General features: G+C 46.4%; 1 protein-coding gene across 1 annotated transcript in view; it reads left to right on the top strand.

Moving 5' to 3' along the window:
- Window positions 1-9465, top strand: part of LOC103807499 (ubiquinol-cytochrome-c reductase complex assembly factor 1) — a gene marked incomplete at its 5' end in the record, with an annotated part of 51597 nt that extends 42132 nt beyond the window's left edge. The window contains 3 exons of the mRNA XM_009080231.1: window positions 3459-3536; window positions 5164-5277; window positions 9331-9465. Of these exons, the coding sequence (XP_009078479.1) occupies window positions 3459-3536; window positions 5164-5277; window positions 9331-9465 (327 nt within the window). The remainder of the gene's footprint in view (window positions 1-3458; window positions 3537-5163; window positions 5278-9330) is intronic.
- Between the last annotated feature and the right edge of the window lie 7101 nt (window positions 9466-16566).

Here is a 16566-nt window from a genome sequence, read left to right as displayed (position 1 = left end):
CAGTGTTCACAGCCAGGTTGGCTAAAGCCTTGAGCAACCTGCTCTGGTGGGAGGTGTCCCTGCCCAGGGCAGGGGGTTGGGGCTGGATGATCTCTAAGGTCTATTCCAACCCTTTAACATGCTGTGATAATACCAATCTAAACTTCCTCTAGTGCAACTTGAGGCTGTCACTTCTTACCTCCCAGTCTGTGCACTTGGATTCTGCTCTGCACTGTCAGCCAAAGCAAGTGGGGAGGAGGAGGAGGTTCGTTACCCAGGAATGCTCATGATCCAACACAGGACACTGATCTGGACTGATCCTAGAGCAGTGTTCACTTTTAATACTGTGCCCAGGGATATTTCCCTCCATGCTCAGCAGTACAGCAAAGCTGTGTGTTCCTGCCTTCCTAGGAGTCTTTCTAGAATGCAAAACCTGAACTGCGACCTGACAGAGTAACTCGTCTGCTAGAGCAGAAAGCCTCAGCACTTGGCTGTTGGCTGATGCACACTGAACTCCTTGAGGCAAGAGGACATTTCTCCATTCTGACATTGGAACACCAGCAGCTGTTTGCTGCAGTCATCCCATGGGCAGAATGTGGAATCAGGGAGTCTTTCTGAGAGGAAGTGTGACTCGGAGCAGGAAGATATGTTAGCTATACATTTCCTTTTTTTTTAAAGGTCTTGTAAAGGTGAGGTATGTTCCCAAAACTGGGTTCTTGTCTGGAACTGACATGGTCTGTGTGTCAGTTAGGCAGTGGTGTGTAAATCTGCCCAGTGACAGCTCTGCAGTGAGTGGTTCCAAGGAAGGCAAAGGGGCAAAGTCCCGAGAAGAGCTCCAGATGTTACTGATTTTTACCTTGTTATTAGCAATTACTCACTTGGAATTCTCTAGCAGTTTTTCTTCTTAATAACAAACTGTGGAAAAGTCAGCAAAATCGGGACCAACCAGCTCATGAAACTTGCCAGTGGTAAGAACATGCACAAGCCTCGAAAGAGGAGGCACTTCCAACAAATGCTGATGTGGATTTACTCATTCCCTTGATTTATAAAGAAGGATTTTTCCCTTCAGCTTTTGTCCTTAACCAGTGCCAGTTGTATTCTTCAGAAACTGCAGTATTTCTTTAAGTATAATTTTATTGCCTAAGATAGTCTCCATACCCAAACTCATATTTTACATCCGAAACTGTCTTTTCAGATGTATTTATTGCCCGGTTTGTTCAGCTTGGTTATCTCCTTCATCCATCTACTTCTTGCTAACTTGGAGCTGCTGCTCTTTGTTTTTAGTGCAGAAAGCTGCATCCCCAGGGATATAGAGTCCAGGACTTGTCTCTGTAACAGCACTATTTGTTTTCTTTGCCCCTTGCAGTTGCCTGCTGTAACATTTGTAGTATGTGTTAAGTAATCCTTGAGGTAACATTTTTATTATGTCATAAAAAGTGCGTGGCAAATCTATAATAACTCATGGAATTTGTTTGTTTAAAATGGAAGGATAATTTATTGAGTGTGTTACATGAGACCTGCTCCCCCTTATTAGAGCTGTAGAAGTGCAGCTTATTTAGAAGTATGTTCTATTGAGAAAAACCACCATCTCTGACATGCCGAGAAGGTCTGAGCATGGTTGGATAGAAATGACATCATAGTTTATATACTCAATAAAAGTTTAATTAAGTCATTACAGAAGTTGCAGTCATCATTTAACCCTCTGATTTCTTAGGTTTAGCTCTGTTTTTGAACCTTCAGTAATAACCAGTCTCCAAATGTTGATAGCCTATAAAATATCTGCATGAATTTTAATAGTTTAGATTCATGGAAAAATATGAGTAACTGACATAAAAGGAATTTTTCTTGTGTTTGCACTCTGTGCATGGCTATAAAAATCAACAGATGAAAAAAGACAGTGGTTTAATGGAAGAATATTTGAACTGGAGATTTGCTCACTTGGCAAAAACTAACTCATATTTTGATAGAAAAGCTGTTGCATAATTACAGAGGTGAAGACTCCTAAAAGAGTATTTAGGACAAAAGTTCACAGTGTGGGAGGTGTGATGAGCTGTACCTCAAGGACAGCTGTGCTGGGGTCCAGCCTGCCTCCAAGGTGCAGTCTCACACCTCAGTGCTCTGCTGGGGTGCAGAGATGAAGGTGATAATCCTTGTCATTTTTACCTCTAGGGGGTGTGAAATCTGGAGAAAAGAAATGCTTCATGTTTCTTGGAGCCCTTGTGAGAGTCACTACAGAGAAGAAACTTTACTAAAGTGTAGCTGAGCCCTCAGGAGAGGAACTATATATTGAATCACTGCTGATAGAAGAACAGGCAAGAGGGGCAGACAGGGAGATGCACAGGAGGCATTTCAGCTATCTCTCTGCACCCAGCAGTTGCTCTAGTTCCATCTTAAGCTCACATGGGGTCAGTTCTCAATCCAGTGCATGGCTAAGGCCAAACCAGCAAATATGTAAGCAGTTGTTAAATTTAGTTAAAAGTCATTGTGAAACTTGGACCAAGTCACACTTAGATCATAGGGGTAAGTCATTGGATCATCACAAACTCTGAAAGCAATTTAGTCATAGTCAAAAACTATTGAGTCTGAGCTTCTAGAGATGCTGTAGAAGCAGAATTCCTGTGCTTGCTGAGTGATAGGAAGTACTGACAGGCACAGGAGAAGCAGTGGTTTAGATAGTGTCTCTAACTATCACAGTTTCATAGTATGTTCAGGGATTGGAATGGACCGCGGAGACCACCCAGCCCCAACCCCTGCCCTGGGCAGGGACACCTCCCACCAGAGCAGGTTGCTCAAGGCTTTAGCCAACCTGGCTGTGAACACTGCCAGGGCTGGGGCAGCCACAGCCTCCCTGGGCAACCCGGGCCAGTCTCACCACCCTCACAGGGAAAACTTTTGCCTAACAGCTAGTCTAAATTTCCCTCTTTTCAATTTCTCTCCATTCCTCCTTGTCCTGTCCCTGCAGTTCCTAACTAAGCGTCGTCTCCAGCTTCCTTGTATTCCAGTACTTTCATGGGAGTAGCACCTTCAGCTCTGCCGTCTTTGCTTTGGGAAAAAATGGTTGAAAAGCCTTTGAGTTGCTAAGAATTAATCAAGGGCAGGAAAGGCTGCTCAACAGTGAAACTCCAGAGAAGTCTCCATCATCTTGGCCTGTGCTATCCCTGCAGGGACAGCCTTGCTTCACGCTGCCCCAGCAGCATTTTCTCTCTGCTCCTGTAGCTGTGGCAGTGCTGTTGGCTGGGGATGTTTCTGCCAGTCCTGTATTGAGTAACACCAACTTGTAGTTGTGTTGGAACTGCAGACCTGTGTCGCAGGGTGTTCTAGGTGACTGACAGCACCAGTGGTACTGCTCACAACCAAACCCTCAGTGAGGTGGGTCAGGGCACTGTTGTGTCTTTGCCTGCTCACAGTGAAACGGGCTATATTTTCTCTTTATTTCCTCTATAGAACATATACTGATGATTTCCTCCTTTCTTTTTCAGATTAATTCTGTTGTCCTGAAGGAAGATTTGAAAACTATGGTAGAAAATTTCTATGCAGCTCTGTTTGGATACGATGAGGTAAGAAGGATGTTTTCAGAGACTTGTGCAAGGACAAGTAGAGCATCTAATTCCTGAACACAGAATATTCCAGATGGGTAAAGCATTCACTGTGCATATCTTTGGAGAAATGTTAGATTAGGGAAAGCGACTTCCTAGTTATATGCCTTAAATGAAATTGGCTTTAAGTAAAGAGAAAGTATAGAGCACATTGATGTAAACCATGGGGTGTGGAAGGAGGGGATGTTCTCTGTGCTGCTTTGCCATCCCTGCTTGGCCAGCAATAAAGCATTTCCTCCCTCTGAATCCTTTTGTACTCAAATGTACTTTGAAAGCAAAGAGAGTATTTATAGAGTATATAGGGAATCTGTGTGAGAATATTTATAGGCACTACAAGGCGGCAAAATACTACTTTGCACAAGTGTCTCCAGGACTTGAAGGAACAAAACACAATTACATCATCTTTTAGTAGTTATTGTTTTGCTCTAGTGAATGTTGCTTTTACTCACATGGGATATTAGTTTGCACAGTGATTTGCATTATTAATATCTTGTAAATGCAAACTCAGAGTTGTGGACAGTGTTACACATGTAAGTTTTTCATCTAGTTTTAAGTATAGCCAGGATGTGTCTGTCTGCCAGTGTTGTGTTGACAGTCTTTTGGGGAACGAAATGTCTGCATCAATTAAAGATAAATCTTGACCATTTTTATTTTTAGCTGACTGTTTTCAAGTCCTCTTTTTCCTTTGACAAATGTGTCAGTAGAAGACAGAAGTTAGGAGACTATAGTGATAACACCACATAAACTAAAAAGGCAATAAAAGTAGGAGAGAATTTGGACAAAAAACTACTCATGGATGTGATTCTTGGATAAGCCAAACCTAATATTAGATTTAACTGGAAAAATCTAGATAATTATTGAAGAGGAGGAGTTGATATTTATTGATGAGGAGGAGTTCTCACTCACTTAGACTGAAAAGCAAAAAAGCAAAGTCAAATCACCAAGTCCAGACTACATTTCTGCAACATTGGATTAAATATCCTTTAATTTTTCATGAGGTGGTGCTGCCTGCTCTGTAAGGTCTCCATTTTTATGGTAAAGATTTCATAACATGTTAGGGGGCTGGGGTGGCCCTTAGAGATCATCCAGCCCCAACCCCCTGCCCTGGGCAGGGACACCTCCCACCAGAGCAGGTTGCTCAAGGCTTTAGCCAACCTGGCTGTGAACACTGCCAGGGCTGGGGCAGCCCTGGGACAGTGTCTCACCACCCTCACAGAGAATAGCTTCACCTAATAGCTAACCTAAACTTCCCCTCATTCAATTTATACTCATTGCAATTATTTCATGCATTATTTCATGACACAGAAATGCAGTTATCAGCTCTGACATTAGGAATACCCTGACCTAGTTTTTTTTCCAAATTAACTTGCCAGAATATTGGTTCCAGGCTGCTCTATAAATTAACTTAAGGCTAGGGTTGTTTTTCCATTCTGAAAAAGAGTGTTGTTGCTGCCTTTCCACATGCACAGCCCATGGCAGCTGTGAGCTTTGAGACAGGTGATGTGGCCATGTGCCAAGTACACTCATGTGGTTGTCTGTGTTCAGACCTTCACGGGCAGTTTTTAATCCCCCTCTGTACTTCCTGTAGGGAATCTTGTCTGATGACCATGTTCTGGCAGCAGCTCTTTGGAGAAACCTTTTCAACAAGAACTGTGATGACCCTCGGCATCTGGAGCTGCTTGTGGAGTATGTGCGCAAACAGGTACAGCACGGCTCGGCCTGAGGCTGCTCCTCAGCCTCTTCTCCTTCAGGAGACTGAGTGCTTATTGCTTGCATATGGGGCTCAGTTCTCAGAAATAAATCTGATTTCAATATTCAGTGATCACTTTTAATGAGAAGAAATGCAGAAATATAAAAATTGGATGGTATTTATTATATCGAATCTCCTGAGCTGGAAGGACCCACAAGGATCATCCAATCCCACTCCAGGCCCTGCACAGGACACCCCAACAATCCCACCCTATGCCTGAGAGCATTGTCCAAACACACCTTGAGCTCTGCCAGGCTTGGGGCCATGACCACTGCCCTGGAGAGCTGCTTCAGTGCCCAAACACCTCTGGGGGAAGAACCGTTTTCTAATATCCACCTAAACCTCCCTGACATAACTTGAGGACATTCCCTGGGTCCTGTCACTGGTCACAGACAGCAGAGCTTCCACTGCCTCTCATGAGGAAGTCTCCCCTCAGCCTGTTCCAGTGCCCAGCCACCCTCTGGGGGCAGAACCTTTCCTTAATATCCACCCTAACCCTCCTCTGACACAGCTTTAGCCATTCCCTGAGGTCCTGTCACTGCTTACCAGAGAGAACAGGTCATTATTGCAGTCTGATGATAAATAGCTGCAGAGAAACTCATGGAATATCAGAAGCAATCCTGATCATCTTTTGGTGGACCTGTGCTATGGAGGGGCTTGACAGAATGTGTCAGGAATGGGCTGCAGCTTGTTGTAGAATTATAATCGATGTTGTGGAGTTTGGATGCTGTTCATAGTGAAATAGCACACAGAGTTTGAAGGTCTCCTCATGATCTTTGGGGGAAAGGACTGAAAGGTTTTGCTTTCCAGAATTATTTCTGTTTCTTTCATTTATTAGCTGGAGGAAACAATACTGAGTAGTGTTTGTCCTCTCAGCTCTTAGGTGGTTTGTAAACAAGGCTTCTAGGAAATGTTGGCAGGATATAGTCCAGGTGGGCATCGAAGGAAAGGGCTGAGAGAGGATCTGGAGGAGAAGTGTAGGGTGTTGGACAGGGAATGGAAGACCAGAACTTCCACAACATCATCTTCTATAGTGTTTCCAATACTCCTTTCAGGATCAGAGATTTGGAGACAGTATTTCAGTGTGTCTGAGAGCATGGCATGGGAAGTAAAGGACTGAGCTTCCTTCCTGAGCGACTGAGGACATTTTGGGATTGCTAGAGACTTCTCAGCAGGACTAGCTTAATGTAATGCTGAGGGTTGCTGATGTTTAACAACAGTGAGACTGCAGGAAAGTTCACAGGGAGCAAACACATACAAGAAGTATGTAATCTGGGGCAATTTCTTGCCAAGTGGGAATTTGTTGCATTTCTGTGTATTCAAACAAAGGACAGGTCAGAAGCAACCAGCAGGTGAATAGAAAGAAGTGAGCAGACAGGTAAATGTGGCACCTTGAGGAGGAATCAGCACAGGTTCTGTGCAGGTTATTCCTGCAGACAGATGATGAACTCGAGGAAAACATTCCCAGCTTTACATCTATGTCAATGAGCTCTGAACTTCTGTGGCACACAGTAATTATGCCTTGAGATTACAACTGTGTTATCCAAATGTCAGCTCAGCACTCTGTAGTGTTTAAAAAAATGTAAAACACATCCACAGAACTGCGAAGGAAGGAATTGAGAATAAAGTGGCTGTCTCATGCCATTTTACATCCCTGGTACCCTTGTGAGCTGGAACAATGGGTATGGTTTGAGTACTGATAAAACCTGCACTTAAGGAGGCTCAGAGAAGAGCAGGAAGGGTGACAGTGAAACAGCTCCTTTAGTAGCAATGAGGAGGATCTCTTGCCTGAAAGACAGCCGAGAAAGCATAGGAGACAGCTCTGGAAAGTCCTGAAGGCATGTGGAAGGTGAGCAAGGAGAGGTGTACAACAACACAGGAATGTGGGGACGTAACGTTGCCACAGCTGGATGCAATTGCACAAGGGTTGCAAAGCCACTGGCAAGTCTCATGGAAGAGAAGTTTCTCCAAGGCTATAAAATCCATGACAACCACTTTAGGCTCAAAATCCCTGAATGGACAGACTTTGAGAGGGAGGGAAAATAAACAAGGAACATAGCATTGTACGCATGTGCTGTGTTTAACTCCTCCTGGGCAATATACTCGTGGTGACTGATAGAACAGGACATGGTGCTTAGGTGGCTTTTTGGTGTGACCCTCTGTGGCCATTGGAGTATTCATTCCTCTGTTAAGAAACTCCTAGTCCAATTATCCTTTGTTTCCACTAACATTGTGTGCCAGGTCTTCCACACAATTCCTTGCTGATCCTGTCTTCAGTGACTATTAGTGGATGCCAGAGAGGAATACACTAACAGGACAAGCTATGTACTGTACCCCTGGTCAGCTCTCCCAGCCTTCCTGAGGCACTGATGCTGGTTTTGGTTTTGGCTTTGACTTACCCTTGAGGGACTTTTATCCTCTTTTTTTTCCCCTGTTACCATATGTACACTGTGCTGTGGCAGTAAGTTAACCCTGGGTGGTTGTATGACAAGAGGTTTATTTATCTTACATCGTACCTCAAATTTTCATTAGATCCCAGGTATTTTGCCCAGAGAAGCTGTAGCTGCCTCATCCCTGGAAGTATTCAAGGCCAGGAAAGAGAGGAAAAATCCACTGGAGGCTACAGAGGACCAAGGAAGGCTTTGCTTCCTAGTCATCAGCTACCCAGGATCTGGTTGTACAGTATTAGATTAGATAGTGGGAAGAAATTCCTCCCTGTGAGGATGCTGAGGCACTGGCACAGGTTGCCCAGAGAAGCTGTGGCTGCTCCATCCCTAGGAGTGTTCCAGGCCATGTTGGATGGGGCTTGGAGCAACCTGGGCTAGTGGAAGGTGTCCCTGCCCATGGCAGAGGGTGAAACAAGATGAGGTTAAAGGTCCTTCCAACCCAAACCATTCTGGGATTTCTTGTATTGTGAGGATGAGTGTTCATTCCATGCATTTCCTCCAGCTCATGTGCTGTTACGTGATCAATCCAAGGTGTTCCCTGCTGGTAAGGCTTTTTTCTGTGGTGAAAAGCCTCTGTCTGTGTGAAGCCCCTTTGATAGGAGCACTCCATGAGGGGTTGGCACGGGCAGTGTCACCTGACATTAATTGCTGGGCAGATAACATGACTCATGGTAGCTTTGTGTGGCTCTTTGCCCTGTTGCCAAGCCTTTGGAGGAAGCATTAGCTAAGGCATTAGTGGAGCACCTGATGCAGGTAACTCCTGTGGCTCAGCAGATTATTATCTCCTGTCCATGACACTTTGCCATTGGAAGTTAGCTTTTTAGGTAGGTCTACCTCACACAAATGGCAAAGTGTCATAGTATCATAGCATGTTCAGGGGTTGGAATGGAGCTTAGACATCATCCAGTGCCAACCACTGCCCTGGGCAGGGACACCTCCCACCAGAGCAGGTTGCTCAAGGCTTTAGCCAACCTGGCTGTGAACACTGCCAGGGCTGGGGCAGCCACAGCCTCCCTGGGCAACCTGGGACAGTGTCTCACCACCCTCACAGCAAGAACTTCTTCCTGATACGTAATCTAAATTTCCCTTTTTCAATTTCTCCCTATTCCTCCTTGTCCTGTCCCTGCAGTTCCTAACCAAGAGTCCCTCTGCAGCTTCCCTGGAGCCCCTTCAGCTCCTGGCAGGTTGCTCTGTGGTCTCTACACAACCTTCTCCTCTGCAGGCTGAACAGCTCCAGCTCTCTCAGCCTGTGCACATAGGGAAGAAGCTCCAGTGCTCTGATCAGCTTTGTGACCTCTTCTGGACTTGCTCCAACAGTTCCATGTCCTTCTGATATTGGGGACACCAGAACTGTGTGCAGCACTCCAGGTGGGGCCTCAGCAGAGGAGGAGAATCCCCTCCCTCACCTGCTGCTACGCTCCTTTGGATGCAGCCCAGGATCTGGTTGGTTTCTGGGCTGAAAGATAGGCTAAAACCTCCCTGTTGTGCTTGCTTTCTGGAGAGAAACATGTTTATGTAGGGTGATGTGACACCTTGCAGTAACTTGCTGTGCTTGCAGGTGCAGCACCTGGATGCGCTGAGTGGGGAGGACCTGCTGCTGACGGGGGAGGTGAGCTGGCGGCCGCTGGTGGAGAGCAACGCCCGCAGCATCCTCAAGCCCCATTCCCCTGTGTACAATGATGAAGGACTCTGAGATCTGGGTGTTGGAGCAACTTGGGAAGCAAGCCTGAAATGGGACTGGGCTGAGGCTGTGGCTCAGGAAGGAAAATCTGCTCTTGGAAAGAAAATGTTCATTAGCTATCCCATCTGTGGTGCCTCAGTAGCAACTTGGACAGCCATACTCCTGTTGATAGTCACCTGCAAGTAAATGCTCCTTGGTTTGTTGTCCTTGTGGCCCTGAGTGGCCCTTGCTGGCCAACAGACAGACCTGCCTTCTGTCTTTAGGAAACCAGGTGTTCTCCATGACTTAGAGTTCTCTCCAGGAGTTATTTCTGTCCCTTGCCTCATTTGAAGAGCTGCTACCCGGAGACACAGTGGTGTCCTCTGCTCCTTGAATGGTTTGAATGCAAATCTGAGCTTTGCATATTAGATGTTAAATATATATATTTTAAAAGCCTGATATCAAGGTGGAGTAGTCCATCTTTGCTTTAGTGGAGTTAAGAATTGCTTTAACAGATTCTGAAGGGTTTTCTGTGAAAATCCTCTTTAGGAACTCTCTGCTGTGTTGCACAAGAATAAGAGAATGCAAAGAGTAATGCACAGTCCCCAGCAATCCTCTGTGACAATCCTTAATGGAATAAATCCGAGATCATGGCTGGGCTAGCACTAAAAGCTGTGCCTCAGTACTTGATGTTTCAGTCTGCCTTGCTGATACTTCCACATTGTCTGTAGAGTTGTGCTCTTAAGAATTTCTTCATGACCAGAACATCGTTGTTTGTGTCCCTGGGACAGGACTCTGCCATCCTCCACCCCCAGTGCAGTGGTCCAGGGCTTTTTAACCCATCAATTCCAGTGAAACCTTTGTATGGTTGTGCAGGCAAACAGTGCCAGCACAGTAATTAGGGGAGCAGGAGCTGCACTGATGAAATCAGCAAAGGCTGAGGTGCACTGTGTGGGTGGATGGTTCACCAGGCTGTTCCCAGGGCAGTGGCAAAAACAGTTTTCATTTCTCTCCTGTCCAAAATCTGAGTCAATAATAAATGTCAGTCTGGGTAAAACTGCTGTGTGTGTGTCTTCTGTGTGCTTTTGATAAGAAGAAGCACTATAAAATCAGGACTTACTTCTAGTAAAAGCATTAAACAAAAGTTGATGGTGATTATCCTTAATTTGTTAATTTAATCCTCAATTTTTTGACTCCTTAATCTGGAGAAAGTGTGACTGTGCCTGGCTATGACTATTCTTCCTCCTCAAGCTGCTCTCTGTGTGCGTGTTGGGAAATATTTGCTGTCCCTTCTCAGTGGAAAAAGTAGTGGGATGCAGGATAGAAGCTCCCAAATGCTGCCTTGCATTCTGTTTGAAATTTTCTCTCAGGGAACCTTTTGTGTATGAAAAAGGCATTTTGGGTTTTTTTTCCAAGGCAAACTTCCTCAGTTTAACTTGTTATAAAGTGAGTCATGTAAAGAGCCCCTCTTTGTGTGAGGTGTATCCCTTCTCTGTGAAAACATTACAGACCAAACAACTTGCTTGCAGTTTATTTAAGATGCTTTTGTTGAAAGCTGAGCTAAGCAGAGAAACCTCTTATGTGTGAAGTATTATACAGTGTGTGTGAGATAATAACACCTTGTAATTCATTACAGCTGCCTTGTATTTACATAAAAGAAGGCTGAGCTGTGTAGGAATTTGCTGATTAATTTATTTTTAATGAGAGTCAAGTATACCAAGAACCAAAATAAACTTTACTTTGTGTGTCTTACTGCTCCTGAAATAGGTGGAAAAATTAATGGTAGATATTTTGGCTCAAAGCTACATACATTAATTCATATACAAAACAGTTATTTAAACTTTAACCCCTTTCCTGCTATGTAATTCAAACCTGGTCTCATGTTATCCATGCCATGGGAACACAGGACTGGGAGGACAGCACCATCCAGCCTGGGAGACTGTGTGCCTGTGGTACTGGAGCCTGGTGAAATCCATGTGGGACTCCTGGTCTGGAGGTGACAATGCCCTTTGTGCTCTGAATGTGGGACAGCCATGTGGTCAGAACTGAACCCTTCACAGTGTTTATGGGCAGGAGGCTCCAGAAGTGATGGTGCCAGATTGCAGCCATTGGCATCTGCTTTTGCACCTTTTATTAGGCTGAGAAGAAGACCTATAATCATGGCTCTGCCTGGTCCATCAAATGCATTCCCCCACCCACTGACAGAGCTGAGCCAGCACTGGGGTGTGTTTTGAGTGTGTGAAAAAATAAGGCAGAACTGTCTCTGAATTAAAAGGGTAATTTGCTAGAGAGGAAAAATTCACTGGAGGCTACAGAGGCCCAAGGAAGGCTTTGCTTCCTGGTCATTAGCTACCCAGAGACAGGATCTGCTTGTACAATATTAGATTAGATAGTGGGAAGAAATTCTTCCCTGTGAGGGTGCTGAGGCACTGGCACAGAAGCTGTGGCTGCTCCATCCCTGGGAGTGTTCCAGGCCAGGCTGGACGGGGCTTGGAGCAACCTGGTCTAGTGGAAGGTGTCCCTGCCCATGGCAGGGGGTGGAACAAGATGATCTTTAAGGTCCTTCCAACCCAAACTAACTGTGTTTCTAGTATGACCCCTCTAGAGAGGTGAAGAAAGGTGAGCTAGACAGGTGCCATTGAAAGAAATACATTTCCAGTAGCAAAATGTGCCCCTTGCAAGGGTCCCAGCAGCAGTGTTTGCAGGGGATTGATGCCTGGGCACAGCACTGCTGCAAGGGCAGCAGGACACGGGTTTAACCAAACACTGAAGCCTATCTTTTCCCGTTTTGAAGGTTTTCCAGAGGGAATTATTGAAGATATTTGGCTTATGGATAGTTCTTTGTTTATGCTGCTGGGGTTTTGGGAAGTGGTCTCAGAGCATTGGCTTGGAGGCACTTACTGTATCTTAAGTGAATGTGCATGTGCATTGCCTCTGGAAGGAACCCTGTTGAGTGCCTTGTCATCCAACCTGATCTCCTGTCTCATATACAGAATTTGGACATTGTTCACTATTCCAAATACTTTATTCCCTCAACTGTCCTAGGTGTCTTAAAACCAGGAGACATGAGGCTCTAGGAAGCACTCATGATTTCAGCTGGATCTTGGCTTGCCCACTGTGAGCAGCAGGGCCAGTGCTCAGAGTCTTTCCTTCCTTCTCTGCTGTTTTGTGGCAGTGGGAGAGCAGGAACTTGTTTTGCCCACAGGGTCAAACTTGAGAAGTCTCTTGCTTCAGGCTGATACTCTGAGGCATTTTGGAGTAGGGAGGAGTCAGATATCTGATATCCTTCAATGCTCACTCTATTTTTGGCAGTTAAACGTTTTCCTGTGCCATCTCAGCTGCTGCGCTCATACCACCTTTGGGTATTTAACTGTTTTCTCCTGCTTCTTTAAAGAGCTGAAGTGCTGAGAGCACAGGCATCCGCCACAATCTCCTCATTGCCTGTGCTGTCCAGTGTTAAGGTGCCATTACCACTTCCCAGATTTGTGACTCCTCACCTTCCCCAAAGTGGTGTTTTCAGTTGTATTTCTGCCCCACCAAGCCCTCAGGCCAGAGCTGCTGCTCCTGACATGGCACGTGGAGTTAACCCCTGTCCTGTCTCTTACCCTGCCCTTGGCTTGGCCGATACAGGAAGGAGGAGAAACTCGAGCCTGAGTAAGAGCAAATTTTTCCACCAGAGCTTTAAATTAGATGAATGTAGAGTAGAAGAGCAGCAAAGCTGTGGGCCTGGTTCTGATACTTAGCCTGGCCTGGTTCTGCAGGCACAGTCCCTGTGCTGTGTGCCACTGCATGGCACCACTTGGAGGAGCAGTGGGAGCCATACCCTACTCTGGGACCCACTGGAATTTTTCTGCATTCTGTGGGACCATTTTAACCCTGAGCACATAGTGAAAGTTGTCTGCACCCCAGTGATGTGCTGAAGTACTGCTTGAGAATCTGGAGACGTTTGCTGATCCCCTCAGGTGTGCTGAACAATTCACTGAGCTCCAAAGCTGGGCTGTGTGTGCTTTCTTCCAGGAAGATGAAAGTCCTGGTGCTGGGAATTGAAAATGTTTCTGTTAATCCCTTAGAAATTGCTGGGCCTTTCTAACTCTTCTGCTAAGAAGGTTGTGCTATGAATATAGAGTTTAGCTCAGGCCCCAGTGCAGGGGTTTGGTTGTGGCCATAGCCTAGTACATGGGGTTTTTCCTTGGATGATGCTGGTGACAGCTAATTTCTTAGTAGAGAACTCCCTGCCTAGGCTCCTGCCCTTGCCATTGCCTCTTCACATCTGCCCCCTTTGTCTCTTTGATTAATAAATTCTAGTCAAGGCTGCTTTGCCCTTTTGCCTCCAAGAGACTGTGATGAATCCATGTGCCCTCCTTTCCACTGACCTGTACTGTATCAGTGTCACCTGGGTCTTTGGTGACCTCAGGCTGGGTGAACACCTCCAGCTCCCAGCATCATGGTGCTCCTGCAGTGGTTGTAGGGACCAGTATCTCCATCTTTTGGGCAGATTGTGTCACACAGCCTGACCCTCAGTGCTCTCTGTGGCCTCCTGAAGCTCTGAGAAGTCAGGGAGAAGACAGAAGCTTATAGAGGAGTCTGGGAAAGTTGACAAAGATGTAGGAAAGACCCTGAGGCTCAGCACGAGTGAGCAGTGGGCTCTGCTGCTGAGGCAGCTGTGCTGTGCCTGTACAGTGTCCACCTCTCTTGTGCCTGCAAAGGGACCGTCACCCATGGGTGCTGTGGGCCTCCTGCACTGCAATGGGGCAGTTGCACATTAAGTCTCATAATCCTTCCCAACCTCTTCTGGAGAGCTCCTTATTTACCACTGCCCTTCTTCAGGTGTTCGGGGCTGTCCTGTGCATCCTCTATGTGTTCTTCCTGAAGTTGCTGAACATGTTGAGGGAGTACTTGTTTTGCTTACAGTCATTCAACCTGCTAAGCAGCTCTGCTCATTTGTGGGACAGGAGAGATGGTTGGGCCCCAACCTTCCACTGGGAATGCAGAGCAGGAGCTCACATGAGTGTAATTCCACCTTCTGCTGTTGCATTTCAGTGGCTGTTCCAGCTGAGATGTGCTGGGAGCAAACAGGCAGTGTAGGTCAAGTAGCAATACATCTGCTGGAGGGACCTGGGGCAGGTCAGTGTAAACCATTTCCTGCACACAAATGCAGGAACCATCAGTATCTGATGTCCTGTTCTTTTTGTCTTCATGTAGGAGGGTCCTGCACATGCTTCTGAGCCTGGATCCTGCTGATGAGCTGCTGCAGCTCTCCCAGGAGGGGAGAGCTCCCTTGTGATTGTTCAGGAAGCAGAGTCCTGCACATGCAAAGCTTTCAATAATGACTATGTCATGACTGACTGAGCTGGGTTCCTTCATTCCTCAGCCCACCTGCCAGCTCCTGGGCTGCTCCACATCCTGTCAAAACCAGGCATCTTCAGTGGATTTGCTCATTGTCCCACATCCTTCCCTGCACACCCTCTTCCTGCTACTCGTCAGACTCATTGACCTTAAAATGCCCAGTTCCATTTCTGTGTATTCCCTTTGGAAGGACAGATGGAAGAGGTGTCTGAAAGTGCTTGTTCCCATGCTCAGTACAGGGCAGCAGCCAAGGGAAGCAGCACACTGTGGTCCCTCTTCTGACAGCTGTGCATCAACCTGAGCAGCTCAGGGCTGGAGCACCACGGTGGCTCCGTGGCCACATGTTGGGCTCCCCACATGGCACAAGGTGGTAAGTGAGCTCAGATCTGCAGCTGGAGAGAACGTCTGTGTTGGCCATCCCTCCTGGCTGGATCATTTGGCCTGTGGCTGGCAACTGGTGCCCAGTGCCCTCCTTCAGACCTGGGGTACAAGGCTGCCTCTCCCCTCATCTGGAAGAGTCTTGATGTACAAATGGAAAAAGTGAAACAAGGAACTCATGTACTACTGCTGTGTTTAGAAGGTTCTGTAATGCCATGGTTGGGAATCTCAGGCAAAAAATGGGGAGAACTTGACTTTGCACTGCTCTGTGGTTTCAGTGCTGACAGAGCTCAGTGCAGTAACTAAACCTGGGACTTTTCTCCTCCCTGTATGCATCAGGCCAGTGAATTCTACACAACAGAACACTGCTGTGCAGTGCCTTCCAGAAATGCCTGTAGAGAAGTGTCTTGGAGCAGCATGATGTTTTGTGATGGAAGGTGTGGGTTTCAGTCTGAAATTAAAGAGAGGGAAAAAAGCAAACCTGGATTCTCCTGTTCCCAGTGAGTGCTCTCCAAGAAGTGTGCTACCAGGAGCCAAGCTGGCAGGCTGGTTTCCATGTGTGCATGAGGGACAAGCTGCTTGTACATCAACTGGAAAGCCCAGGCAAGGTGTTAGTGTTTGCTGAGCTCCAAGAACATCTGTAGTGGGATGCAAGAATGAAGAATTGCCTAGTGCTTGAATCCTGGCTGAGCTCAGGTATGAGCCAGAGCAGAGTTGCCCAGGGGCATTGACAAGGAAGTGCACTTGGGGTGTGTGTTCAGCCAGAAGGAATTTTCCCCTTGCGTTTCTCTGCTGATCGCAGAAGGTGTGTAGACAACAGTTCAGATAAGATCCTTGCTTTTAGCTGGCAAAATTGAGCTGCTGGGATTCCCACATCCTGTGTTGGCCAGTCAGCCTGTGGAGTGCCAATTATAGCCATTTATCTCTTTGCCAGACAGCAGGGACAGGACACCTTGCATCTAATTTTAGATGTCTGCATGGTAAACCTCTGTCACTGACTTGGGCAGCCTGAGCTCTCCTGCTGCTCATGGGGAGAGAGAGATAAGCACTTCAAGGCACATTTCATTGGACCTGTTTCAGGTGTGTGCTGCAGGGTGAGGTAACTGACTCCTAGAAGTCTCTGTTTCTCCCCACCAGCCCTGGAGGAGCCCAGCCTGACAAGCTGGGCTGGAGATGTTTACGTCCTGTGTGCTTTCATGTGCTGAGGTCCGTGAGAAATTACTGGAGGGAGAGGAGGTTATTACCAAGCACCAGCTGGAGACAGCGCAAAGCCCTTTACAGAGTCAGCAGCACTTGTTTGTCTGACAGAAAACATGTATTTGGTGACTTTTTTTAAGTTCTCACTCTTTAGCTCTTTAGGAAGGCAAAAATTACAGTGATGTTACCCTTCTTTTATGTTATCACCTGGCA

Source organism: Acanthisitta chloris, unplaced genomic scaffold, assembly GCF_000695815.1.
Source record: "Acanthisitta chloris isolate BGI_N310 unplaced genomic scaffold, ASM69581v1 scaffold10488, whole genome shotgun sequence".
In the NCBI taxonomy this organism is placed as follows: domain Eukaryota; kingdom Metazoa; phylum Chordata; class Aves; order Passeriformes; family Acanthisittidae; genus Acanthisitta; species Acanthisitta chloris.
Note: the sequence above shows the minus strand (reverse complement) of the source record. Positions and strands in the feature narration are given on the sequence as shown.